The sequence below is a fragment of the Bos taurus genome, chromosome 22, assembly GCF_002263795.3.
Source record: "Bos taurus isolate L1 Dominette 01449 registration number 42190680 breed Hereford chromosome 22, ARS-UCD2.0, whole genome shotgun sequence".
Taxonomy (NCBI): domain Eukaryota; kingdom Metazoa; phylum Chordata; class Mammalia; order Artiodactyla; family Bovidae; genus Bos; species Bos taurus.
The window spans coordinates 60550479-60578426 of NC_037349.1; the positions used below are offsets into that span (position 1 = coordinate 60550479).

At 60.9% G+C, this 27948-nt stretch overlaps 1 protein-coding gene across 4 annotated transcripts; it reads right to left on the minus strand.

Annotated features, from left to right (window-relative positions):
- Positions 1–112: 112 nt before the first annotated feature.
- Positions 113–27948, minus strand: ALDH1L1 (aldehyde dehydrogenase 1 family member L1). 4 transcript variants are annotated; one of them, XM_059879511.1, is made up of 23 exons: positions 27898–27948; positions 25309–25454; positions 23874–24108; positions 23189–23354; positions 21961–22062; positions 21338–21427; positions 19644–19781; positions 16577–16702; positions 16149–16240; positions 15422–15569; positions 14054–14173; positions 13140–13267; positions 12469–12619; positions 12248–12318; positions 9304–9409; positions 7819–7906; positions 7351–7444; positions 4045–4144; positions 3873–3975; positions 3191–3352; positions 2094–2199; positions 1445–1644; positions 113–674 (listed from the first exon to the last, which is right to left on the minus strand). In XM_059879511.1, the coding sequence occupies exons 2-23, from the start codon at positions 25433–25435 to the stop codon at positions 619–621; spliced, it is 2709 nt and encodes a 902-aa protein (XP_059735494.1). In that variant the 5' UTR covers positions 25436–25454; positions 27898–27948; the 3' UTR covers positions 113–618.

Genomic DNA, 27948 nt, shown 5'->3' on the forward strand with positions numbered 1-27948 from the left:
GGAGGCTGGGAACTGCCTCCTTCAGGCATCCATGAGCCCAGATAAAATCTGGGAGTTAGGAAAGGAGGAATAAAGGCAGACAGATGTAGAGGACTCAGTCTGTGCTCCTTCCTGTGAGATAATAGACTGCACACTGGCCCCTGCCCCCAGGTCCTGGCAGCCAGCCCCCGAGCCCCTGCCATGCCCAGAGGGACAGGAACACCAGCAGCATCTGTTTATTGGGGAGCTCTGGGGGCTCTGGGGGGGCTGCTCACCAGAAAGACCCAGCCGGGACCAGGAGCTCCAGCTCTCAGTTCTGCCCCGACCCCATCCTCCGGAGAGGGGAGACAGGGCTGGAGAGGCAGGTCACACCGCCTCAGACAGGGTGGGTCCCCTCTAAGGCTCGTCTCCACAACCAGCCCCAGGCAGAGGACAGAGCCCGAGAGCCAGGGCTCGTGGGCAGGCGGGGACATGGGTGCTGGCCAGGACCCTTATTCACATGGGGTCACTTCCTGGCCGAGCCGGAGGTCACACGGATTGGGCAAGGTGGGGGTCCCAGATGGGGACAGGGGTGCAGGCCAGAGGCTTCCACCGCGTTCAGGGTCGAGCCCACAGCCAGGGACGGTCCTGAGACCCTCCTCAGTACTCGAAGGTTACCGTCTTGACCCGCAGGTACTCGTTCAGGGCTGCCTCTCCTGCAAGAAACGCCGTGCCAGGGGCAACATCACAGTCCCGGCAGCTGCTCTGGCGGGCAGCGCTGGCGTGTCCAGCGCTGTGGTCATCTCAGAACCTCCCCTCCATGTCACCTCCCAGACCCCCTTCTTCCATGGCTCCGAGGGGCCCTGCTGCTCTCCCGCACGTTGCTGCCCCCACCAAGCTGGGCACCAGAGCTGATCCCCCACAGGATCCAGGCCCCAGCTGCTGGCTTCCACAGTGGCAGAGTTGGGGGTGGGAGCCACCCCAAGTCATGGAGCGGCCAGGGGAAGGGGGGTATCGGGAAGAGGTCTGCTTCCCCAGGAAGGCTGGGCCCAGTGCCACCCTTTCTGCCTTGGCACTCACGTCATCCTCTCGGGTTTGCCCAGCCCCCCATGGGCTCCCTCTATGAGGATGAAGCCTGAGCCTGATTAGGGCTCCCAGGCCCCCTTAATCTTGCCCTTGCCCGCCCCCCGGCCCACTTAAGCACTCAGCCTCTCTCTGTAGCTCCAATAGCAGCTCCTCCAGTCGCTTGGGTCTCAGCCCACTCCAAGAGGCCCATCCCGTCCCCAACTAAAGCCACTGTCCAGCCTCCTGTTCAGACCACTGGACAGCTTCTAGCAGGATCTGACTCCCTGCCTTGGTCACCGGCCTGTCGGCTCCCAGAAAGAAGTAAGTGGCATCTCATCAGCTCTACCCTGGCCCCTGGGCTGAGCGGCCTCTAACGGGTGTTTGTTGAATGAATAAATGAAAGCAGGTGTGGCTGGCTTACCCAGGTCTTTGCCGAACCCTGACTGCTTGAACCCCCCGAAGGGAGCGGCCACGTCAGTCTTGTTGTATGTGTTGACGAACACGGTGCCAGCCTCCAGCTTGTCGCTGACGTACAGGGCCTTGTTGATGTCCCTGGTGAAGACGCCAGAGGCCAGGCCGAACTCCGTGGCATTGGCCCGAGTCAGCACTGCGTCCACGTCGCTGCAGGGAAAACCAGGAGGGCCTCCTTGAGGAAGGCAAGGGGCCAGCCCTGGACGGGGAGCACCAGGAGGTCTGCACGCCCGGCCCAGGCGGAGCCCGACACAGCACAGGGCCGAGAACGGTCAGGCCTGCCAACCAAATTGCAGATTCACGAGCGACATAAATGACTGCTGAGCGCGCCCGTGAGGCTTGGTCAGTTCACGACGCAGCCACTGGGACTCAAGGTGGAAGCCAGCGCGCTGCGGAGCTGGAGAGACGCGGAGGACACCCCCGGCGGGCCTGAAGCCCTGCAGCCACCCCCAGCCGGGGTCTCCTCCTCTGTGCTGAGAGGACTCTGCGGGGGTCCAGCTGCGTCCACAGCCCCACCGGTCTGAGCTCCCTCCCCGCAGCTCACGTGAAGACCCCGGTGACCAGGACGGGCTCTCAAGAGGCTTAAGTGGGACCCCTACCCATCAGCAAACCGAGAGATGATCATGATGGGCCCAAAGGACTCCTCCCGGGCTATGAACATGTGGTCCTGCACGTCTGTGAAGACCGTCGGCTCGAAGAAGAAGCCTGGGGGGAGACGAGGGATTCGAGACCCGCCAGTGCCTCCCCTGCACCGCACGCCAGCCACAAGCCTCGGGGACTTTCAACCACACACCTCAATGACGGAGCTGCTCTGTCCACCACCAGGGGCCAGTGCTGTCAGCTGGACACACCTCCTCCCATCCCGACTACCACCCCACAGGCCCTAGCCACTCCACAGAAATGTTTCTGGTGTCAGAAAGGCTTTCTCTAACTATTTCACCTCTGGACACAGAGTCGTGGGCCCTGAGAGCCGTTGGACTGAGATTGAATTTGGCACAATTCAGGGAAAGTCAAGAGACTTGAAATTTTCTCTCTACTATTTCGAAGAACAACAAGAAAAAGATGAATTTAATAGTGTTGTTAGTCGCTTAGTTGCGTCTGACTGCAACCGCGTAGACTGTAGCTCACTAGGCTCCTCTGTCCCTGGGATTCTCCAGGCAAGAATTCTGCAGTGGGTTGCCATGCCCTCCTCCAGGGGATCTTCCCGATCCAGGGATCGAACCTATCTTTACCCTCTGAACCACCAGGGAAGCCCCTGTTAATTTAATAAAATATTCCATGTTTGTACATATTTACAAATTATAACAGCAATTATAATTCTTAACCGTGTGTCATGTATGGACGCTTGTTGACGCACAGGGTGTGGGTGTGGCCTGTATCCACTCATCTGCAAAGGAAACGTGCCCCCCAGCTCTTGGAGCGCCACAGGCCAGTCTCTGCACCCTGCTACCCCATCCTGCTCACACCCATCTCTGCCGCCCCACAGAGAGCTGCATGCTGGGGTCTGACCTCCAGCTGGGAGGAGGCTGTATGCAGGCCCTACACCTGGTCTGGCAGGTGTCCCAACAGCCAAGCTCTCCACTCCTGAGATCCTAGATGGGAGAGCAGAAGTCTGGGAGCCCGACTGCAGGGGCCTGGGCCCCAGACACTGCCCCAGAGGCCATGCCACCTGCTGCCCGGTCCGCAGGTCTCTGACCTGGCCGAGGAACCTGCTTCCCGCCGCACACCAGCGTGGCCCCCTCCTCCACGCCGCGCTGGCAGTACTCCAGCAGCTTCTGCAGGTGGGCCAGGTGATTCTGCGGCCCGTGGTTGGTGTCCCGATCCAGGGGATTGCCAATCTTCATCTTCCCCACCTCCTCTACCTGCAGACGCCCTCAGGGTCAGTGTTGCCTGGGCTTTTGACCGCGGTCACCGCCTGACCCGCCTCCCACATACACATCTTTGGTAACCGACCACTGGGCCCTGAAGAAAGTCCGCACACCAGATGCTGGCCTCTGGAACCATGTTGTGGTTCCAAAACTGCCTTCTGGGTTGAAGCCTCAAAGCACCCTCTGTTCAAGAGCAATCTGGGCTTGGTGTGGGAGCTGGAATGGTGCAGGTGTACAGGGAGAGGGAGGGCAGATGTGCGGGGAGTAGGGCAGGTGTACAGGGAGGGAGGGCAGGTGTGCAGGACAGGGGGCAGGGAGAGGCAGCATGTGGGTTGGAGCCGTGGGGCTGCTGCTTCTTGCTGAAATACTAAAGTCCAGGGAAGACTTGCCACGGCCTCCCCGAGGGGTCTGGGACCCAAGTGGCTGGTGCCGGACTCCACTGCCCAACCCTCTCTGGCCCCCAACGCCCTGTAGCTGGCAAGCGGGCAGCACCAAGCCCGGTGACGGGACCTACCACTCTCCGCACAAACTGGTCGTGGATGGAGTCCTCCACAAAGAGCCGGCCGGCGGCGATGCAGTTCTCACCTTTGTTGAAGAAGACAGAGCTCATACCCTGTGCGGAGGGGAGAACAGCACTGGGTTACGACCCCTGGGGCAGCCCCCCGCCCCCCGCAGTGCTCACCATCTGCACGGCCTTGCCCAGGTCACAGTCCGCGAAGATGAGGAGGGGTGACTTCCCACCCAGCTCCAGGGAGACCTTCTTCACATTGCTCAGGGCGCAGCTGAAAGGGACAGGGAGAGATGGGCTGGGACACGGGGTGGGGAACACGGGACACGGGACATGGGACATGGGATGGGGGACATGGGACACGGAATGGGGGACATGGGACACAGGACACGGGACATGGGATGGGGGACATGGGATTGGGGACACGGGACACAGGACACAGGACATGGGACATGGGACACGGGATGGGGGACACGGGATGGGGACATGGGACATGAGATGGGGGACACGGGACATGGGACACAGGACATGGGACGTGGGACATGGGACACAGGACATGGAACATGGGACACGGGACATGGGACACAGGACACAAGACATGGGACACAAGACATGGGACACGGGACACAGGACATGGGACATGGGACACGGGACATGGGATACAGGACATGGGACATGGGACATGGGACGTGGGACATGGGACACAGGACATGGAACATGGGACACGGGACATGGGACACAGGACACAAGACATGGGACACAAGACATGGGACACGGGACACAGGACATGGGACATGGGACACGGGACATGGGACACAGGACACGGGACATGGGACATGGGACATGGGGCATGGGACACGGGGCATGGGACATGGGATGGGGGACACAGGACACGGAATGGGGGACATGGGACACAGGACACGGGACATGGGATGGGGGACATGGGATTGGGGACACGGGACACAGGACACAGGACACAGGACATGGGACATGGGACACGGGATGGGGGACACGGGATGGGGACATGGGACATGAGATGGGGGACACGGGACATGGGACACAGGACATGGGACGTGGGACATGGGACACAGGACATGGAACATGGGACACGGGACATGGGAAACAGGACACAAGACATGGGACACAAGACATGGGACACGGGATACAGGACATGGGACACGGGACACGGGACATGGGACACGGGACACGGGACATGGGACATGGGACACGGGACATGGGATGGGGGACACAGGATGGGGACATGGGACATGAGATGGGGGACACGGGACATGGGACACAGGACATGGGACGTGGGACATGGGACACAGGACATGGAACATGGGACACGGGACATGGGACACAGGACACAAGACATGGGACACGGGACACAGGACATGGGACATGGGACACGGGACATGGGACACAGGACACGGGACATGGGACATGGGACATGGGGCATGGGACACGGGGCATGGGACATGGGATGGGGGACACAGGACACGGAATGGGGGACATGGGACACAGGACACGGGACATGGGATGGGGGACATGGGATTGGGGACACGGGACACAGGACACAGGACACAGGACATGGGACATGGGACACGGGATGGGGGACACGGGATGGGGACATGGGACATGAGGTGGGGGACACGGGACATGGGACACAGGACATGGGATGTGGGACATGGGACACAGGACATGGAACATGGGACACGGGACATGGGAAACAGGACACAAGACATGGGACACAAGACATGGGACACGGGATACAGGACATGGGACACGGGACACGGGACATGGGACACGGGACACGGGACACGGGACACGGGACATGGGACATGGGACACGGGACATGGGATGGGGGACACAGGATGGGGACATGGGACATGAGATGGGGGACATGGGACATGGGATGGGGACACGGGACACGGGGGCTGAGGGCAGCTCCAGTGCAGGGTCACTCGGAAGAGCAGCCGAGGATCTGAGCTGGAGGGTCCCTATGAGGCCAGGCCCGCACCTCCTCCCCTCCCCGACCCCGCCTCCCCCACACCATCCCAGCACAGGCCTTGCTGTCGTGGCCCCCCCACCCCCCACACCCTCTCTCCTTTCAGGCTGACCCCAGAAGGAGGTCTTGGAGCCCCACTGGCCTGCGACCCCTGGCTGCCGGGAGCCAGCACGGGAGTTCCCACTCATGACAAAGGTCATGCAGAGAGGACCTGACAGGCAAAGGCGAATCAGGACTCGAGAGGCCCCCTGGACCTGCCTGAGCATCTATGCCAAAACCAAAATCTGTCTGTTTTACTATTTCACAACTTTCACCAACTCTTCTGACATTAACGGGGGGCTATCCCCAACCCCCTTTCTCTGAAGAAAATCAACTTAGAGCTCTAGTTAATAATTCTCCTGGGCATAATAGGAGTGTTTCAATTCAAACCCCTCTGATGACTTTCTAGCTTGCCTGACAGGTTTGTTTGGACTCCTGCAGCTACGCATGTGATTGTTCACAGCCTCCCAACCTCGAGAGGCACGGGAAGCTTAATATATTCTAACAATGCAGAGCTTCTCAGAGTTAAAATTGTTAGAATAGAACCAGTAGAGGATTTCTTTGTTGAGCTAATGCTTGCTGCCAAGTTTCCATATCCCTTACCTACTGTGTCCCTGGGGGTGTATTGATTAATATAGTTGGTGTATAGAAATGTAAGTAGTAGCTTTAATGTTTGTAACCTTGGACCCTTGAGTTAATTCTTTTCTTGTTATAGCCCACCACACTTTTGCCCTATAGGAATGCAACTTTATCTAATGCTTTCGGAGGGTGGTGCCTGACTTTAGAAAAATCACCTTTAGAGAAAAATAAGTTTTCTGAATAAAGGATCATAAAATGTTAACAGGCCTCCTGGCCAGAAGATGATGTAAATCACCTAAAGCTTTTGCACATGATAAGTTTGCAGAAAGAAAGCCTGGCTTCCGTAAGGATCCAGGACTGCTGACCTTGCTTGACTCCCCCCACCCCCCCATTATCCTCTATGCACAACTTAAGGTATAAAAACTACTTTGGAAAATAAAGTGCAGGCCTTGCTCACCAAAGCTTGGTCTCCCCATGTCGTTCTTTCTCTTTCCTTTTCCTTTTCAGGCTGATTCCCTGGAGCACAGGGGCCCTCTGCATTCACTTTCCTGCCTGGGCTTCTAAGACCCACTCGAGAAGGTGCCTAAGGTGGGGCACCTTCAACTATTCGAGAGGGCACCTGTGGCCTACGTGAACAGAGCAAGTCCTGTGCTGGGGCTTTATTGGCTTGGCTTTCTGTGTAAACTAAGGAGTATCAGCCTCTTTTCTCTCCTCTAGTTTCTTAACTGCAAAATTCTTTCCTTATCTCTTTCTCTATTTCTCTCAGTTGCTGATGCCGTCCTCCCGAGGGAATCCCTGGATCCAACCGGGGCTGGACCCTGGTACCTGGCCCCTCTGCCCACTCCACCACCTACCTTTTCATAATGTGCTTGCCGACCTCGGTGGACCCTGTGAACCCAATCTTCCGCACGTCCGGGTGATCTGACAGTCTCTGGCCGACCAGTGAGCCTGTGCAGGATGGGCAGGGGGAGGGATCAGGGCAGCCACGGAGCCTGGTCATCCGTCTCCAGCCACCCAGGGCCAGACACCCCCGTCCTCCCCAGGGGCTCAGAACCTCCACTGGGAGGTCTTCTAGCCTCTCAAATTTAGCGTATCTGAGACTCAACTCCTAAGCTTCCCCAGGCCCGCTCCCCTTCCCTGTTCTTCATTCAGTCAACAGCCTCTCCTCGCAGTCAGCAGCTGCAGCCGACAGTCACGCTCCCCAACCCCCATCCAGGAGTCCCCCAGTCTGGGGCTCCCACAGGCAGCACTCCCACCAGGGCAGCCCCCTTCATGTCGGGGCACATCACACAGCAAGCCTTGTGCCCCGTCCCCAGCCATACCGGATCCTGGCAGGACGTTGACCACGCCCTTAGGGATGCCCGCCTTCAGGGTCAGCTCCGCAAACTTCAAGGCCGTGAGTGGGGTGACCTGAGGACGCAGGACAGGTGGTCAGGTCCAGAGGGCTGGGCAGCGGGAGCCGGGCACCAGGCTGCTCGCCTCAGCAGCTTCCCCTGCAGCCTGACGCCAGGCTTGAGCCCCCTGCACCTTCCCCCGCCTCCACCTGTTTGTGCCAAGCCCTGGGGCGCCAGGGCCATGCCCAGAGGCCGAGGGCATTCCTCTCCCTGGCCCTCAGGACCACCAGCCCTCCTCTGCCGCTGCCCATGCCCGCTGGCCTCCGAAAGCTCCCTGGTGCCCAGCCTCACCCGCCCGCCCTGTGTGATGCTGCTGAGGCCAACCTGCGTCCACGCCCCCCAGTCTGGGGGAAGCCTGGTTCGGGGGTCTGTGCCCCCCACCCCACCATCGCTGGGCCTCTGGCTGAGCAGTGCCTGGGTGGGTGCTCATACCCTGGGGGCTTGGGCAAGTGGACTCTCCAGGGACCACTGCCTTGACCTGTCAGCAGCCCCCCAGCCTCAAGGGAGAAGTTAAGGGTCACCTCTGGGGCTGCAGCGATGCTGCCGTGAGCAGACGTGTATGGAAGTCAGTGGGGAATTCATTGTGTGTTAAAATGCCTGAGGAGTGTGGGCCTCTGGTGAGCCAGAATCATTGCACTGATTTTCATTATGTTAATACCGTTGAGGCCCAACCACCCCAAAGGCGCTGAGGGAGTGAGACGCCCCAGCCCACTGCCCCAGCATCAGCCCTGCCGCGCCTAACTGATCTATCTGAGGTCCAGACGAAGGACGGCGGCTCGTGTGGTGACCCCACCACAGGCCACACTGCACAGGCTGCTCCAGTGCAAGGACCCCATCACGTGGCTTCTCCGAGAAGGACCCCCATCACGTGGCTTTTCTGAGAAGGACCCCGTCACGTGGCTTCTCTGAGAAGGACCCCCACGTGCCACGTGGCTTCTCCAAGAAGGACCCCCATCAAGTGGCTTCTCTGAGAAGGACCCCCATCAAGTGGCTTCTCTGAGAAGCCCAGTTGGTGGACATACAGGGGCTTCCCCCAGATGTTTGGGGTTTGAAGCTCCAGCTTTAATGGTAGACGCCCCAAGCTCACAGCCCAGAGCTGGGTCCTGGGGCACATGGAGGGGGCACACAGCTCAGGGGGGCTGAGCTGGTGTCCCCAGAAATGACACAGATGCTCACCAAGAGGCTGCACGCACATCCTGGTTAGCCTGACTCGGCCCCGAGACCCAAACACACCAGGTCTGCCCTGTGGGCTGGCCCTCACAGGCTGCTCTCACCTGCAGAGGCTTCTCCTTCCCGCCCGTGCGGGGTTGTGGGGGAGTGTGGGGGTCGAAGGGGCCTGTGGCCTGCCCCTGCTCTGCCAGGTAGCGCCCACGCCCTCCAAGCCCGCAGGCCCCGGGCCGCGCCCGCACCTACCTGGGCAGGCTTGATCACCACTGTGTTGCCTGCAGCCAGGCAGGCGGCCGTCTTCCAGGACAGCATCATCAGGGGATAGTTCCAGGGGATGATGATGCCGCAGACCCTGTCGGGGAAGGAGGCCAGTCTTCATCTGTCCGCGCCCCCGGAGGCCCTGCCTGAGCCTCATGGCTGCCTCCCTCCTCTCCAGGCCAGGCCCTGCTCAGGGCCAGCGTGCAGCTGCCTGCCCGGGCAGGGTGGTGTGCCCAGTCTGTCCCTTCCCAGGAGGGGTGATGGCAGAGGACGCTGCAGTCTCTGCTGGGACACCTTCTAGGGACACAGCCTGGAGCCACCCCAGGAGGAGGGTGACAGCAGGTAGGCACGGGTGGGGACAGGCAGAGCCTGGGAGATGGTCTGGGACCACAGGGGTGGACAGGCGGCCACAAGAGTGGGTCAGAGGTCATGAGTGTGGGCAGGAGGATGTGAGAGATGGTCAAGCGTCACTTGGGTGGGTGTGGATGAGGGTCCTCCTGGGCATTAGGCCAGGGCCATCGCCATGGGAACAAGAAGGATGTGGTCCATCTGGGGGCCTGAGGAAGCCTGCATGCTGTGTGCTGAGAGGTAGTGTCCTGTGTTGGTGCCACCCCTTGTCCCAGACAAGCCTCTGGCTGGGCAGTGTCTCCACAGAGGGACCCCCACGTCCCAGAACTACTGATGGCACCACGTGGCCCTGCGTCCTCCTGACCCTTAAAACCTGGGGTGGCAGCCCCTGTCTGCGGGTCAGTTAGACGAGCTCATCCCCAAGGGGGCCCCTCGAACACCAGGCGACTGCCGTTTCCTCACTCCCACTGCTGTCTCCAACACCATCTTCACTATCATCTTCACCACCATCGTCTTCACCACTGTCTTCATCACCGTCGTCTTCACCATCGTCTTCATCACCTTCTTCACCACCGTCTTCATCACCGTCATCTTCACCACTGTCTTCACCACCGTCTTCACCACCGTCTTCGTCACTGTCGTCTTCACCACCGTCTTCACCACCGTTTTCACCACCGTCTTCACCACTGTCAGTTTTCACCACCGTCTTCACCACCGTCATCTTCACCACCATCGTCTTCACCACCGTCTTCACCACTGTTTTCACCACCGTCATCTTCACCGCCGTCTTCACCACCGTCGTCTTCACCACTGTCTTCGTCACCGTCGTCTTCACCACCGTCTTCACCACCGTTTTCACCACCGTCTTCACCACCGTCAGTTTTCACCACCGTCTTCACCACTGTCATCTTCACCACCGTCATCTTCACCACCATCTTCACCACCGTCGTCTTCACCACCATCTTCACCACCGTCTTCACCACCATCTTCGTCACCACCGTCTTCACCACCATCTTCATCACCACCGTCTTCACCACCGTCATCTTCACCACCGTCATCTTCACCACCGTCTTCACCACTGTCTTCACCACCATCTTCGTCACCACCGTCTTCACCACTGTCATCTTCACCACTGTCTTCACCACCGTCTTCACCACCATCTTCATCACCACCGTCTTCACCACCGTCATCTTCACCACCGTCATCTTCACCACCGTCATCTTCACCACTGTCTTCACCACCGTCTTCACCACCATCTTTGTCACCACCATCTTCACCACCGTCGTCTTCACCACCATCTTCACCACCATCTTCGTCACCACCGTCTTCACCACCGTCATCTTCACCACCATCATCTTCACCACCGTCTTCACCACCATCTTTGTCACCACCGTCTTCACCACTGTCTTCGTCACTGTCATCTTCACCATCGTCTTTATCACCTTCTTCACCATCATTTTCATCACCATCTTCTCCATCATCATCAGAGAATGGTTCCCTGAACAACGACAGCCTGGCTGAGCCCAGCAGTGGGAGAAGGGTGCTCAGAGACCAAGGCAGACAGGTCAGTAAGGAGCCACGTGGCCGGCAGAGCAGGAGTGCAGTGCAAACTGGGGCCAGCCTGGGGCCCACACACCTTCCTGGGGGTGGTGGGTGTGCTGAGGGGTTAGGAGAGCTGGTGCCCACCCCAGATACACCCAGCAGACCCAGAGGGACTGAGCTTGAGAGGGAGCAGGGCAAGAGCCCTGGGAAAGAAGGAGAACTGGGCTGGAGGCTCCAAAGCTGAAACCCTGCAGAGACTTGCTGCCACCAGGGCTGGGTCGTGCCTGCGGCCCTGCTTGAGGGGGTGACCTTATCTGGTAACAAGGTGTCTGGCAGGCGGGGTTTGCAAAGGAATGAAAGGTGAAAGCGAAGTTGCTCAGTTCAGTTCAGTTCAGTCGCTCAGTCGTGTCCAACTCGTTGTGACCCCATGAATCACAGCACGCCAGGCCTCCCTGTCTATCACCAACTCCAGGAGTTCACCCAGACTCACATCCATCAAGTCAGTGATGCCATCCAGCCATCTCACCCTCTGTTGTCCCCTTCTCCTCCTGCCTCCAATCCCTCCCAGCGTCAGAGTCTTTTCCAATGAGTCAACTCTTCGCATGAGGTGGCCAAAGTACTGGAGTTTCAGCTTTAGCATCATTCCTTCCAAAGAAATCCCAGGACTGATCTCCTTTAGAATGGACTTGTTGGATCTCCTTGCAGTCCAAGGGACTCTCAAGAGTCTTCTCCAACCCCACAGTTCAAAAGCATCAATTCTTCGGTGCTCAGTCATGTCCAACTCTTTGTAACCCCATGGACTGTAGTCTACGAGGTTCCTCCATCCATGGAATTTTCCAAGAGTACTGGAGTGGGTTGTCATTTCCTTCTCCAGGGGATCTTCCTGACCCAGGAATTGAACCCGGGTCTCTAGCATTGCAAGCAGACAATTTTACCGTCTGAGCTACCGGGCAAAGGAATAGCTGTCTGATAAACATGTGGCCGGGAAGAGACCTCTGCGCCCCAACATGCATTCCTGGGAAGTGCCCAGCCCATGACTCACCCGATGGGCTCCCTCCGGGTCATGGTCAGGTTCCGGTTGGGTCTCGCCTGGTTGATGGGGATGGTGGAGCCCTGGATGAAGCAGCAGTGGCATCACTGGGGGGTTTCTGGCCACCTCCCGCTGGGCAGCTCCTTGCACCCAGGCCCAGGGAGGGACGGGACTGTCTGTCCCGAAGCCCCAGCTGGAGTTGGACAGGATGGCTGAGGTGCTCAGAGCCCCACCTGGATCTTGTCGCACCAGCCAGCGAAGTAGCGGAAGGTCTGGATGGACATGCCCACGTGTGTCTTCAGGGCCAGCGTGTAGACCGCACCTGCATCCAGGGCCTCGATGGTGGCCAGCTCCTCCTGGTGCTGCTCCATGAGCTCTGCCAGCCTGGAGGGGGCGGCAGGGGTGGGGGGGCGGGCCTCAGGCTGGCACAGCCCGCCTGCCCTCTCGGGGGTCTGCCCCCGACTCAGTCTCTGGCCTCAGTGTCATCATCTGGAGGGGCTGCTGTGGGCTCCTTGGAGGTGGGATGCCCCCCCATATGAAGGCCTCACCTCTGGGAGCAGGGTTGGGGGGTCAGGTGGAGACCACCCATGCAGAGCCGCCCTCAGGCTTGAAGGTGGCTGACCCGTCCTACTGCTCCAGCCACCGGCAGGCCCCAGCACCCCAGTCTGCTCCCAGCTTGCTGGCCCCCCAGGGACCCCCAGGGAGGCAGCCCCCAGCTCCTGTCTGGCTGAGCAGCCATGAGTGGGAGCACCCCAAGTCCTCCCTGGGCTTCTGCTGGCACCTGGCTTCACCGGGAGGGGGCGTGACATGGGAGAGTCCTCCCTGAGGCCACCAGCTGTGCAGTCGCAAGTCCTCCCAGAAGCGCCCCTGCGCCTGGGGAACGGGGATGGGGTGGGGCTCGCACCTGTACAGGAGGCGGCCACGGTCCCGCGCGCTGATCTTCCCCCACAGTCCGTTCTCAAAGGCGTCCTTTGCAGCGGCCACGGCCTTGTCCACATCGCTGACCTGGGCCAGGGACACCTGGCAGAGGGCCTGCAGGGGCGTCGAGCCTGAAGCCTCCGGGGCCCCGGGCGGCCCCGCGGGGGAGGCCGGGCTCATGCGGGGCGTGGCCGGCAGGAGGGGCTGTGTCCACGTCCCCTGGGGTCTTCGCCTCCCCGACCCCAAACAGGGCGACAGACGCGGACTGCTGCTCAGCGTCTTTGACCAAGAGCAGGAGCAGGCCCACATGCTGAGGGGCCCGGTCGGGAGGTCTGCTTCTTAATAAGCCTGCCTGAGCCCCTGGGTCCTGTGCCCTGAGGGTGCCCACCTGCCCTGCAGCTCAGGCCTCCACCTAGACGGGCCGGGGGTGGGAGTGGGGCTGAGGCTGGCGTCTCCAAGCCCACGGCCCAGGAGCCCACACGGCCTCCTGCCCGGGGTCCCCAACAGTGGCCTGGAGGTGCTGACAGCCCCTGACGGGCTCGCTTGGGGGTCCTTGTCTGGGCCCACACAGCCCGCCTGTTACTCTCTTTAAACCCCCTCAGGACCCACGTTCTGCATCCCAGTCCTCTGCAGGTGTGCGTGTGTAGGAGTGTGTCCATCTCAGAATGTGTGTGTGTGTGTGTGAACTTGACTGCCTCTGCTCTGATGTGATGCCCGATGGCCACAGCCAAGGAGTCTGAGAGCCTGGGATGCTGAGGGCCTCGGCGAAGGGGGGCCCTGATTCGAGGGGTGAGGGGGAGGGGAGGGGGCCTCCCAACATGGGAGGGTGTCAATGGACAGGAGAGGACCCCGAGAGGTCATGGAGGGTGGCGGGGGCCGAGGGTCCGGGCCTGCACTCACACTTCCGTCTGTCGGGTTGATGGTCTCGTAGGTCTTGCCACCCTCGGCGTCCACAAATGTGCCCCCGATGAACAGCTGATGGGGCATCCGGAGGGTCAGCTTGTTCACGGCTTTTTCCACCTGGGGGGCAAGGACCTCAGGCTGGAGCTACAGGGGCATCCCTGACAGGCATGGGGACTACTTGCCCCACCAACCCTTCCACACACAAGCAGGGGCCTGGGGTCTCCTCATGGATCCAGCCCTGCTGCCCCGGGCCATCATGCAGGGCAGAGGTGACGGCTGAGACAGGGACGCTGGGCCAGCCTGCCGGCCAAGCCGCCCCGGCCCCAACCCCAACCCTTGGGCTCCACACTCAGGAAGTGGCACAGCCCCTGCCACATTGCACGCACATGGGGCCTCGGGGTGGCTTCTCCCCTAAAGTCCACGACCCAAGGCCAGCCTGGGGTCCACCCCAGTCTCCTCTCCTTCCTTCATCCGCCTTGTCCCCAACTCCCAGCCAGACAAACCATCACAAAGCCCATTCCTATAGGAGCCGTAGCCTAACTAGACACCCCAAGGGTGGTTTGTGCAAAGTTTCTTTACAAACAGGTCTGCGTTACTTCCTCACACTTCACACACACGAGCTGAACGTACAGGGCTGTTTGTTCTCCTTCTTGGAAGCGAAAGTGCGAAAGTTGCTCAGTTGTGTCCGACTCTTTGTGACCCCATGGACTCCAGGCCAGAATACTGGAGTGGGTAGCCTTTCCCTCCTCCAGGGGAGCTTCCCAACCCAGGGATCAAACCCAGGTCTCCCGCATTGCAGGAGGATGCTTTATACCAGCTGAGCCACCAGGGAAGCCCTTCTTGGGAAACCATTCCCAATTCCTCTCTCTGTCCCACTCGGTCTCTCTCTCTCCTGTGTCAACCAAAGGCCTTTAATACAGTGACTGGTCGCCCGGGTGATGGAAGAGCCGGAGGCTGAGCCCAGCAGGAAGCCGCTGCCAGTGCTGAATCAAGACGAAGGGAGGAGGTGGTGGAACCCGAGTGAGGGGTGAGGGTCAGCAGGAGGTGCAGGACGGGAGCTGGAGGCCACACCAGAAAACCGCCAGTGGAGAAGGGGGCGGGAGAGACACACTGTGGACATGTCTCCTCGACACCGTTTTGTGCCCTGAATCTTAGGCAACAGCGTCCTCTGTAGAGTCTGCCCCACTGCCTGGCATCTTTAGGCTGCTCAGAGTTACCAAGGGGAGCTTGATCACCAAAGGGCAGGCTCTTGGAGTCCTGGCTTCCCCGGGTGTCCCCGTGGACCCGCTGGTGTGGGTGCCTGTGGGTGTGCAGGCTCACACAGCCCGTGAGCCCAGGCCTGCCTGTGGGGCTCCCGGGACTCACGTAGTCGATGGCGCACTCGGTCTCCTTGTCGCCCCCTCGCAGCCTTCTCACTAACAGCTGGATGAAGTCCCCAAAGGTGGTTGCCATGTAGACATCTTCATTTTCCAGTTCCAGGCCGTCACACAGCTCCTTGACTTCCTCCACCAGCCTGGAGGACAGAAGGGGGAGAATGGGAGCCTGGACAAGGCCCGGGGTCCTGCCCTCCTCTTAGCAGAGCTGGTGGTTCTGCCCAGCACCCAGAGCATGGGTGTTGGTCTAAAATCAGTCTTGAAAGCCCAGTTTGAGGATTCAGAGGCTCTGGGTTCAAGTTCCGGCTCTATCAGTACTAACTTGTGGTCAGTTGCTTTGGGAAGGCTTGCGATTGCTTTAAAACTGCTCCAAAACAGTTTGCTCTTCCTCCTGTGAGGGTGGGGGTCTCGGCCCCCTGCCCTGCCCTGTGCCTGCCAAGACCTTCTGGGGCGGTGGTCCTCATCTATCTGCTTGCTGGGCTCCCGCTTGCAGAGCCGTAAGCAGCCAGCTACATGTCCAGGCCCAGAGTGGCCACTCCGGGGCCGTGACCCCACCGGAGATGGACGCGCCTGCCCATCAGCTGTCCCACACCGGATGGGCACAGGCTGGCACACCCTCGTCCTTTCTGGATCTCTGACCCACACAGTGCCCGCTCCTCAGTTTGGGGGTGACTTCCGACTCAGAGACCCCGGGGCTCCACCCCCACCCCCCACCTCACCTGACAACGTCCACGGATGCGGCCCCAGACTTGAAGAAGTCCGTGGACTCGTCCACCTCCGGCACACTGGGGAGGATCCGCTTCCAGGCACCCTGGAGGGCCGGGCAGTGAGAACGAGCCCCCAGGCCCAGAAGGCAGCCCCTGGTGCAGCCTGGCCCCAGGCGGGCCTGTCCCCTCCGGGCTTTGCTGCACCCAGGGCCGGATGGTCCTTGGGTGACCACCTCCCTCCCAGTGCCTGGCCGCAGGCCCTCATGCCGTTGAGCGGTAGGACCCAGCAGAGGAAGGAGGGCCAGGGGACACCCGGAGGACAGAACCACGGCGTGCCTGAGGCCAGGACATACGGACTCTGGGTGTGCACGCCCCCTCCCCCCAGAACACACACCCAGTGCATGCACGCCCCCACCACAGCAGCCCCAACGGCTCCTCACCCGCACAGCCTCCGCGGTGCCCAGCTCCTCCTCTGTCAGCTCCAGGGCGCTGCTCTCTACTTTCTCGAAAAAGTGTGCGGCTGGGATCATCTTCCCATCCTCCAGCTGGATGTTCTTCACCAGCAGCTGCGACGGGAGGGCCATCAGTGCCCCTGGGCTACCCCGCGGCGGGCATGCACTTGCCCCCATTCTCCCCTAGGCAGGCCCGGACGCAGGCAGGGCGTGAGGAGACCAGAAGGGCGGGGGTGCGGGCAGCGGTTGGGGGGACCCGTGTCCTCCACCCCAGCATGCTCCCAGGCTTGGAAACCCACGATGGCTGTATTTGAAGAAGGAAATGGCAGCCCACTCCAGTATTCCTGCCTGGAGAATCCCATGGACAGAGGAGCCTGACGGGCTGCAGTCCATGGGGTCACAGAGAGTCGGACGTGGCTGAGCGACTCACAACAACAATGGCTGTATCATTCTATAAAACCAATGCCTGCATGTGAGACGGAAGGCATCCCAGCACTGCCTTGAAGGCCAACGGAGGAAAACAGTTAGTCACCCAGCACCCAGCACCCAGCTTGCGGAAACCGCATGGAGACTGGCCCAGGTCGTGAGGCTCCCTCTGGGTGGGGAAGCGTGTGCGCTCACGGCAGAGAATGTGTCTGCCAGGTGAGACGCTCTGTGAAGAGCGCCCCCCGCCCAGAACTGGAGCCGGGCTCCCTGCTCACTGCCCCCACCCCACCGACTGCTGCCTCCCTGCATGCTCTGGAGCCCCAGCCCAGCAAGCCCGGCTGGACGCTCCTGAAAGACCCTCAGCCGAGGCCACCACGGCTGCCGCCTGGCCTGGGGTCCCTCAGGGATGTCGGGGAGATTGCGGCCCAACCCACGCGGCTGGTGCCTTCCTCCGGCGGCTGCTCCAGGACCTGCACCCAGGCCCGTGACCGCTGCTGGCAGCTAAGCTTGGCCTCGGCTAGCAGAGAGGCCCGCCTCTCTGTGACCACCGTCCTCCTCTCAGTCTGCCTTCCTCCGTAATCCTGCCTGGGTCTGCTGCGGGAACCTGACCCGAGACAGATGCCCTCATTCCACTGCAGCACCACCCAGGAAGGGACACCCACGCGCTGTAACCCTCAGGTGGCCTTGGGCCAGTAGGACAGGCACCCAGAGTGAGCTCTCACCGGTCCAAGCCAAGCTGCTCCCTGCCCTGGACTGTTTGCACGGCCGCCACCATGTGTTCAGCATCCGCAGAGTCCCCTGAAGTTCCCCCAGTGCTCCAACACCCCTGCCTGCCCTCCTTCGCTGGCCCTGGTACCTTAGGGCCCAGGCCATCTGCCCACCACCTCGTGCGGTGAGTGTCACGGTGAGTGGCAGGCCCGGAGCCAGCAGGCAGGGCCGGAGCGGAGCTCCGCCGCGGATGCGTGTGGGTCAATATAGACAGGGATCTGAATTTCTTTGCTTCAGTTTTCTACTTGGTAAAATGGTGAAATGCTAACATGGATCTCATAGAGCTGTGGGGAGAACTGAATTGTTTTAAACAGAGCGTGGCTCTCAAGCACACATCAGTATTCAGTTGCATAAATCCTGGGTGTCACCCTGAGCTGCAGTTGCTAAAGTGGGTCAGAGCAGCTTATGTGCCCGGCGGGACTTCTGTTCAAAGAGAAGGAAACTGAGCTCGCTCTGTGCACCTGGACTCTGCAGGGCTTAGACAAGGCCTGGGCACAGGGCTCCCTGGACAAGACCCCCCGACTCTGACGCCCCCCAGGGCCCCCAGCTCAGGACCCCCAGTTACGCCCAGGCACAGGGATCCCTGAACAAGACCAACCCTGATCTGACGCCCCCCAGGGCCCCCAGCTCAAGACCCCCAGTATGCCCAGACACAGGGCTCCCTGGATAAGACCCCCCAACTCTGATGCCCCCCAGGGCCCCCAGCTCAGGACCCCCAATTACACCCAGGCACAGGGCTCCCTGGACAAGACCAACCCTGACTCTGACGCCCCCCAGGGCCCCCAGCTCAAGACCCCCAGTATGCCCAGACACAGGGCTCCCTGGATAAGACCCCCCAACTCTGATGCCCCCCAGGGCCCCCAGCTCAGGACCCCCAGTTACGCCCAGGCACAGGGATCCCTGAACAAGATCTCCTGACTCTGATGCCCCCCAGGGCCCCCAGCTCAGGACCCCCAATTACACCCAGGCACAGGGCTCCCTGGACAAGACCAACCCTGACTCTGACACCCCCCAGGGCCCCCAGCTCAGGACCCCCAATTACACCCAGGCACAGGGCTCCCTGGACAAGACCAACCCTGACTCTGACGTCCCCCAGGGCCCCCAGCTCAGGACCCCCAATTACACCCAGGCACAGGGGTCCCTGGACAAGACCAACTCTGACTCTGACGTCCCCCAGGGCCCCCAGCTCAAGAGCCCCAGTATGCCCAGACACCAGCGGCTCCCTGGATAAGACCCCCCAACTTCTGATGCCCCCCAGGGCCCCCAGCTCAGGACCCCCAATTACACCCAGGCACAGGGCTCCTTGGACAAGACCAACCCTGACTCTGACGCCCCCCAGGGCCCCCAGCTCAAGACCCCCAGTATGCCCAGACACAGGGCTCCCTGGATAAGACCCCCCAACTCTGATGCCCCCCAGGGCCCCCAGCTCAGGACCCCCAATTACACCCAGGCACAGGGCTCCCTGGACAAGACCAACCCTGACTCTGACGCCCCCCAGGGCCCCCAGCTCAGGACCCCCAATTATACCCCGGCACAGGGCTCCCTGGACAAGACCAACCCTGACTCTGACGTCCCCCAGGGCCCCCAGCTCAGGACCCCCAATTACACCCAGGCACAGGGCACTCTGGACAAGACCCCCTGACTCTGATGCCCCCCAGGGTCCCCAGCTCAGGCAGGGCACCTGGCCAGTAAGAGCCCAGGGCAAGCCTTCCTGGGACGGAAAAGTGGCCGACCCAGCAGGTGAGGGTCTTCCCTCCTGGATTCTGTGGTCTCCTTTCCCTGTTTGCTCCAGAATGGCCAGGAGTCTCCCTGCGGGGCCCGAGCCCACAGTACAGTCCAGGAGTCGCAGGAGCAGGCTTACCATCCGGCCGTCATTCCCGAAGAGGATGAGGCCCGCTTTGGTGATCACCCCTGGCCGGTGGGCGCCCGGGATGGGCAGGTCCTCTCCCTCAGGCTCCAGGCCCGCAGTGCTCAGTGTCGAGTTGAAAAACGTCAGCTTCTGTTGGGGACAGGAAACCAGAAGGTGCAGATGAGAGGGGGGCCCCTGCAGCCTACCAGGCAGTGCTGAGCGGGCGGGTGATGACGGACTGTGACGGCGTGGGGCCAGGACAGCCCAGGTGTCAGTGCCCGGAGCACAGACGAGACCTGGGCAGGCGGGAGGCCCCAGAGGGGGCCCCTCCCACCTAACATGGGACCGTGACCTCCAACCCCAGGGTCAGACACCTGCAGAAAGTGTGCTTAGCCAGCACTGAGGGCGGGCCTGCCTGGGGATGGGTCACGCCCTGGCCGCGGTGCACAGGGGCTGGTGGTGGCAAGGCCAGAGACCCTGAACGGTCTGGGAAGCCCGCCCACGAGCAGCGGTTCGGATGGTCAGGGGCTTCGTGGAGGACAGGGCTGTCCTCGAAAAGGCCTGGCTGAAGCCCCCTCACTCCCAAGGCGAAGGCGAATCAGGGTTGGACTGGGGTCTCTGAGGGCTGCTCAGTTCAGTTCAGTTACTGTCATGTCTGATTCTTTGCAACCCCATGGACTGCAGCACGCCAGGCCTCCCTGTCCATCACCAGCTCCTGGAGTTCACTCAAATTCATGTCTATCGAGTCAGTGATGTCCTCCAACCATCTCATCCTCTGTCATCCCCTTATCCTGCCTTCAATCTTTCCCAGCATCACGGTCTTTTCCAATGAGTCAGTTCTTTGCATTAGGTGGCCAAAGTATTGGAGTTTCAGCTTCAACATCAGTCCTTCCAGTGAACATTCAGGACTGATTTCCTTTAGGATGGACGGGTTGGACCTCCTTGCAGTCCAAGGGACTCTCAAGAGTCTTCTCCAACACCACAGTTCAAAAGCATCAGTTCTTCGGCGCTCAGCTTTCTTTATAGTCCAACTCTCACATCCATACATGATTACTAGAAAAGCCATAGGTTTGACTAGACAGACCTTTGTTGGCAAAGTAACATCTCTGCTTTTTAACATGCTGTCTAAACGGAGACCAGCCTTGGAAAGCCCGGAGCAGACAAGACAGCTCAGTCCCACAGCAGAGCTTAATTTAGCTTCTTTTGCAAGACAAGCAAGACCAGCCTGACCTCAGTCACTTCTTGCTTGTGTCTCTGGAAATCGTAAGCAAAGTTTAAACTGTTCCTCAAAATTGGATTAAGTGACCTTTAGCCAAATCCCTATCATTTAAGAAAACTCTTTTGACAGCCAGTCACTGCCTCCTCACCGTATAGCCTGCTTCATGTCAGCAGACTGTGCATGGTCTGGGGCTCCCGGCTCCAAACCGTCTTTTGTGAGAGTACTCAGCACATAGGTACTAAGTACCACGTTGGTGATTCACTGCTTTCAGTTCTGCTGTTTCGGAACTTTGACCGCCGAGGGGTGAGAGTCTGACCCCAGAGCTGCTGCCTGGCCTGGAGGCCTCGTGCGTGCGGACCCCACCCTTCCAGGACCCGGGGGGCTGGGGCTGGGCTCTGCCAGTGGCCAGAGATCACGTAGCTCACACGTTCCGGCAGTTCAGCAGCAGGGGCCAGGAGCGCGGCCCGTCCCGGCCGCAGGGACACACCTGCCCACAGGCCTCCGTCCAGGCGCCCGGCACCTTGTCGTTCCCACGGATCCAGTTATGGATGGCCTCTGCCGGCTGGTCCCAGTCGATCTGCAGGGCAGGACGTGAGTGCTCAGCGGGCCCTCCCTGCGCTCCAACCACCAGAGCCCCAGCCCCGGCCTTCCCTCCTCCCCACAGGCCCTCCTGACGCTGGGTGGAGCCTGGGAAGGGGCTGAGGAGCCTGGCTTCCTCTGAATCCCAGAGCTGGGCCAGCCTCCCCCTGGGGCCTGGCTCTGGGTGTGCATGGACCCTCGGTCTTTCATGGGATGTGAAGGGCAGGATGGTTTGTAGGGAGATGATGCTCTGTGGTCACAAGGACCAGGGCCCGACACACAGGGCCACCCCCCAGTTTAGGGCGGCCCCACAGGGCTCACCAGGTCCCTGGAGAGCACCCCCTGAGCCCCGATCAGAGACCCAGCCCTGGGCCCCCGGGATCCCCAACCGGGGCAGCCCCCAGGAGCCCAAAGCCCTCCTGGAATTCATCTGGCAGACAACCGCCCTCCCGCCAGCCCATCTCCCGGGGCCCCTGCCCTCCCTAAAAAGGAACTGGGGAGAGTGCAGACACCCAGGCCCTTGGCGCTCACCCTGGCCGTCTCCTTCCTCTGAATCCCCTCGTAGGTGGCGCCCTCCTCGGGCTGAGGAAGTCTGGGGGCTTTGCCCTCGGCAATCAGCTTCACAGCCTGAACCTGGGAGGCGGGGGCAGGGGTGTCTGAGGCACCAGGACCCTCCCCTCGGCCCCGCTCACAGTCCGAGCTGTGGGATTGTGTAGACCCTCCCAGCACCACACCCGGCTCGGGACAGGCACCATGGGATCTGCTTTGGGAACAGGTGGATCCGTGGCTGAAAGCGGGGCCCAGGGCTGAGGGGCGGCCCCCACTGTGCTATGGAGATGCCCCCGTCTGCCCCCTGTCCCGCCGCCTCCCCTGCTGGACACGCTGCCCCTTGGGGCTGCACAACAGCTCCGACATCAACCCTTCGAGTCTGCCTTCCACCTCCAGCTCCTCAGAACCTCCTTGGACCTTCCATTCATGAATTCTTAGGGAAAGAGGGTTTCTTGTCCCCTGGAATCAGGAGGTGTGGACCTTGAGCCACCAGGGACAACTTCTCCTCCTGACCAAGGGCGCCCAACCTGAGGAGGAAGCTAATCAGACGGGAGGCAGAATCAGGGTGAAGAAACAGAACCCCTGACCGGCCAGAGCCTCTGGGCTCAGCCAGGCTTGAGGATGTCCCTGTCTGGAGTCTCCAAAATGTGCCTTTTTGGGCAAGGTTTGTTGAGTTGCTCTGACAGCTGTAAGCAGGTCCCGTTTAAGAGAACAGTGTCGTCGTTCAGTCACTGTCGTGTCTGACTTCTTGTGACCCCCATGGACTGCAGCACACCAGGCCTCCCTGTCCATCACTATCTCCCAGAGTTTTCTCTGATTCATGTCTATTGAGTCAGTGATGCCATCCAACTATCTCATCCTCTGTTGCCCTGTTCTCCTTTTGCCTTCAATTTTCCCAGCATCAGGGTCTTTTCCAATGCGTCGGCTCTTGGCATCAGGCAGCCAAAGGATTGAAGCTTCAGCATCAGTCCTTCCAATGAATATTCAGGACTGATTTCCTATAGGATGGACTGGTTGGATCTCCTTGCAGTCCAAGGGACTCTCAAGAGTCTTCTCCAACACCACAGTTCGAGAGCATCAATTACATGTTCTAACCCTGCCTCTGTGAAACCCTGAACTGAGAGTCCCTCCCACCTGCAGAATCCTAGCCAGCTCTGGGCAGTAGCTGGCGCTGGGGAGCCCTGGGGTAAGTGTGCGGCCCTGCCCTTACCATGCCTTTGACGCCTTCCGGGAAGAGAAAGCGGTTGTAGAGGGAGCTGACAGTGTCATCTGGGAGGACCTCACACTCCTTCTGGAGCAGAAGGTCCCCGGTGTCCAGACCGTCGTCCGCCCAGAAGATGGTAAACCCCCCTTTCTTGTCCCCGTGGATGAGGGTCCTAGGGACGGAAGACTGACACCTGAGTCCAGAAGGAAGGACCATAGAAAAGGGGGCCTGGGGCTGGGGCCCCTCCCGCCTCCCCAGGGAGGATGCAAGAGGGAAAATGGCGTTTACTGATGCAACCGCGCGCCAGGTATCAGGTGGAAGAAGCCCTCATGCTTCTTCCTTTATCCTTCCTGCCGTGTAACAGCCTCGCACGCCCCTTCTACAGATGCGGAGACTGAGGCCCAGTGAAGTGAGGAGATGTGTCTGGAGGTCAGGGGGCTGAGTCCCAGCTGGTCCAGCTACAAGCCCGCCCTCTCTTCCGGCTCAGATGCCTGCCTCCCTGATGGTGCCTCCAACAACTCCACCCTGCAGACTCTCGCCCTCTCATCTAGAGCTATCTGCTCCAGGTGTCTCTAGTCCGTCTCTCTCTCTCTCCAGGTGGGCGGGCGGGGGTGGACGGCGTCTGGCCGTGCTGAGCCCTCGGGGGCCCCGGAGCGCAGCCACGGAGCCCGGGGCGGCCGGCCTGTCTCACCAGTTGATGGCAGAGGCGCCCCGGTGGCGCGGCAGCAGGCTCGGGTGGTAGATGATGGAGCCGTGCCGGGGGGCGCTGATGACCTCCATGGGGATGAACTGGCTGCAGAAGGGCAGCACGTTCAGCTCAGCTCCCAGGGCCTGGTACTGCGCCACCACGTCGGGCAGGGCCCGCCCCTTGGCCCGCCAGCGGGGGAACTTGAACACTGGCACGCCGTCCTGCTCAGCCTGCAGGCCTGCGGGACAGCGGGTGAGAGTCCGCCCCCAGCCTCCGAGCCCCTGCCTGCGGGGTGGGGGGCTCCTGCACCCCTCTCCAGGCCTGTCCCTCACAGCACCCCCGCTGCCCAGCCGGGCTCTGCTGGGCAGCATGGAGCCATGGCCCCAGCCAGGGCCAGCCTCTGGGATGCCTTTGCCTGGACTGACCCTGCCGACTGCCAGGACCTCTGAGCGCCTCTGTTTCCCAGACACCATGTGGCCTGTGACCTCTTTACCTACAGGCCCCATGAGTGTGTCTCCCTGCCCCCTGGCTCCGATGCGCGGTCCCCACGTCTCCAGGTTTGAGGATGTAGCCCCCCGAGTCTGCCCCACCGCCCCCTGCCCCCTGCGGGCACGAGCCCTGGGCTCTCTCCACGGCCTGCACCTGTCAGCTGCTCCCTGGCAGGTCTGGGGACAGGTGTGGCAAGTGTGACAGCTCCGTCACACACAGCTGCCGCGTCACCCTGGTGACCCTCGGCCTCTGCCCTGTGTGCAGGGAGGCGGGTCGGCGTGAGTGGTCTAGACAGTGACCCTCTGAGGCCAGGTCGAACAGCAGCCCCAGGCAAGGGTCACTGTCACAGGCCGCACTGGGGCAGGAGCGGAGCAGTGGTGCCTCGGCCTGTGATGCTCCATCGTGGGAGCACCCTCTTCCTTCGGAGCCAGGTCCCGCGTTCTGAAACATTCAGCCCTGAGGAGGACCTGGGGGCCTGAAGGCCCAGCCCTTGAGCTGAGGCCCCAGCTCAGCAGCGATTCTCACACCATTTTCCTTCTGGAGAAGTGGTGTGTCTCTGGGAGCTTGTTGGAAATGCAGACTCCCAGGCCCCATCCCATCCTGGGGGCAGAAACTCCGGGGCCGGGCGTTGGGGGGCAGGGGACTCTGCTCAATAGCTGCCCCTGCCGGAGACAGGGTGCAGGGCTCGCTCACATCCAAGAACCCGACTGCGGTGATTCCCACCCGGCAGCCCTTTCGGAGCCTGGGTGAGGGGAGAGGGGAGCTCGGGGTGTTCAGACTGTGGGGTCCTGGGTGCAGGCCAGCCTTCTCCACCACCCTTCGCTGTGATATGCTTTGTTCCAGAAAAGCGTGGACCCAGGGTGGACCGCGTGTGATCACTTCAGGCCAGGGACGCCCACACAAGGCCCGCAGGCCCCACTGCCACCGCCGCCCGCCAGGCACCACTCACCGAGGGGGTCTGCCTTCCCGTCCTTGTCGGGCACGGTGAACACGCCCACCACCTCATGGCCCTCCTCCCGCAGGCGGCAGTAGACCTCCTGGCCGAACAGGCTCTGTCCGATCACTGCGATCTTCATGGCAGCGGCCGGCGGGGACCTGCGCAAAAGGGACACAGCGTCCCATGGGGCGCACTGGCCCAAGGGCGCAGCCCGCCTGCTCCACCCCACCCCCGGGCCCAGCTCTGGGCACCCTGGGTGGCCAGCTACTGCGGGGAGTGGTCCACCTGAGGGGCGGAAGGGGAGGCCACAGGGCTGAGCGGGGTGTGATCACAGACCCCGGACGCCCCGCCCAACGCCCAGAGCCCCCAGCCCAGCACCCAGCGCTGTGTGCCGCCGTGTCCTCCCGGGTCATCCGAGCGCATCTCTGCAACTAACCAGCCCTGCGACCTCAGTCAGGTCACATCAGCTTCCGTCTCCTCATTTGCTGATGAGGAAGCTGCTCCTCAAAGGCTTCCAGCAGCAGGCCGGGCGCTCCCCAAGCAGGAAGCAGCGCGGGGCTGCGGACTTGGGGCCTGTCCGCTCCACGGAGCCTTTGGATGAACCCAAGTTCTTAAACTGAGCACAGTACCCCGCACCAAAGTCCCCCTTTATGCTGAATGGGCTTTGTATCCTGTTTAAGAAATCTTTGCCTCCTTCAAGTTCCTGCACACCTCTTCACCTTCCGGTTGTCTGACAGAGGAGCAAAGGCAGTCTCCTCTACAAATGTTGCTGGAACTGCTAGACACCCACACGCGAAAGATGAGCCAGACACACATCAACAGTCTTCACAAAAAGTAACTGAAAATGCACCACAGATGTGAATGTAAAATGCAGACTACGAAACTTCTAGGGGACAACAGAGGAGACCACCCAGCATGTGGTGCTTTCCAGATTCAACAACAAAGGCATGATTTAAAAAGAGAAAAATAAGCTGGACATCATCAAGATTAAAAACTCCGCTTGAGACGCTGTCAAATGAGTGAGAATGGTGTGTGTGTGGGAGGTATGTGTGTGTGGTGTGTGGGCGGTGTATCTGTGTGTACGGTGTATGTGCTGTGTGTGGTACATGTATTTGCACACATGTGTTTGGCAGAGTAAAGCCTAGAAGGACTCGCACAGAAATTTTAAGAGTCACCAGGCAGGGTTTGGGGGTTTGGAAGTCTTTTGATAGCTCTAATTATCTTTTTCTTACCAGAATGTTGTTTTTGAAAATATTGGGTGTATATTACTCGTGGAAAATTAAGAGGACAAAGAAGGTCCCTCTGGAAGCAGGGAGGCAGGGTCAGGAAAGCCACTGCGGAGCTGGTGGGCAGGAGCCCTGGCTGGGGCAGCCCACCTTGAGCTTTGGTGCAGGGAAGGTCAGGTTGGGGGGCGGCAAGTGGAGGAGGGAGGAGACCCACGGCCCCTAGGGGGCCTCCTCCCCTGGTGGCACCTCGGTTCCCTCCTCCCGCAGGGCTCAGGGACACTGTGAGGCTGCGCCTGCAGCAGGGGGACCTTCGGGCTCCCCAGGCCCCCTGCCCAGAGGCCAGGCCCTGCTCAGGGCCCCTGTTTCGAGCTGCAGTCGGAAGGCCCTTGAGCTGGGCAATCAGCCACAGGCGTCGGTCCCCAGCTGCCCTTTGCTGGCCCAGAGCCATCTCGTGCCCACAGTCATTCCAGCTGGGCGCCTGGTGGTCCACATGCTCATGACCCCCTCAGCCTGTGGGGTCACACTCCATCCGCGACCCTTCCCACGGTCCTGGGCAAGGGGATGGGCCCTGGGTTCAAGATTTCCTTGTCTCCTAAAGGGACAGGGGCATCTCCCAGCGCCATCGGGAAGGTTCACAGAGGGGAGATTTGCAGAGGGTCCACGGCCAGTGGCAGGCAGAGGCCCCAGATTTTCAGAATCAGCCTCAGCCGCTGAGGGCTATTATTATACCACCTATCAATTTTAGCCCAAGAAACTAAGATTCAGGGCTTAAGAAAGTTGCCTGATTTCTGGAAAATTGAGGGCGCAGGAGAACTGGGGTACCTGGTCGGGGTGCTTGCCTCCCCAAGGCAGGTGGCAGGTGAGGGGTCCTGACAGACCCTGGAAGGGCATGGGCTGTGAGCAGCTTGAGTAAGGCAACACCCAGACCAGGAAGGGGGCTACCCTCACCCCGGCTAGGGTCTGGGGTCCCGTCCCCTCCCCGTGGGGAAGGACAAGGGCAGGTGGACTGGAGCTGTCCAATCACGAGAGGTCCTTGTGCCTGGGCCCCCCAGCTCTGGCCAATCAGGTAGGACCATCCCCAGTCCCGAGAATGCGGTGAGGGCCTTAGGAGGCGGCAGGACCCTCTGGTCACCTCCCCCCTCCAGCCTCCAAGGCCCTGATGACGCCCACGGCCCACTGTGCGGCTTCGGGAAGCGCTTTTCTCTCCTCGCCCTCCCTCCCACGCGATTCCCCCCGCCCGGCGCCTTCCTTCGGCCAAAGGACCCCCAGCCAGGCTGGGAGACTCCGCAACCCCCAGCGGAATCCCACCTCGCTCCCCGCCCCAGAGCGAGAGCAGAGCCAGGGCAGCCTCCCTGCCTCCCTCCAGGGGACTCACCACGGAGGAGCGCAGGCCTGACTGTCCAGAGGGACCTCTGAGTCCAGGTCC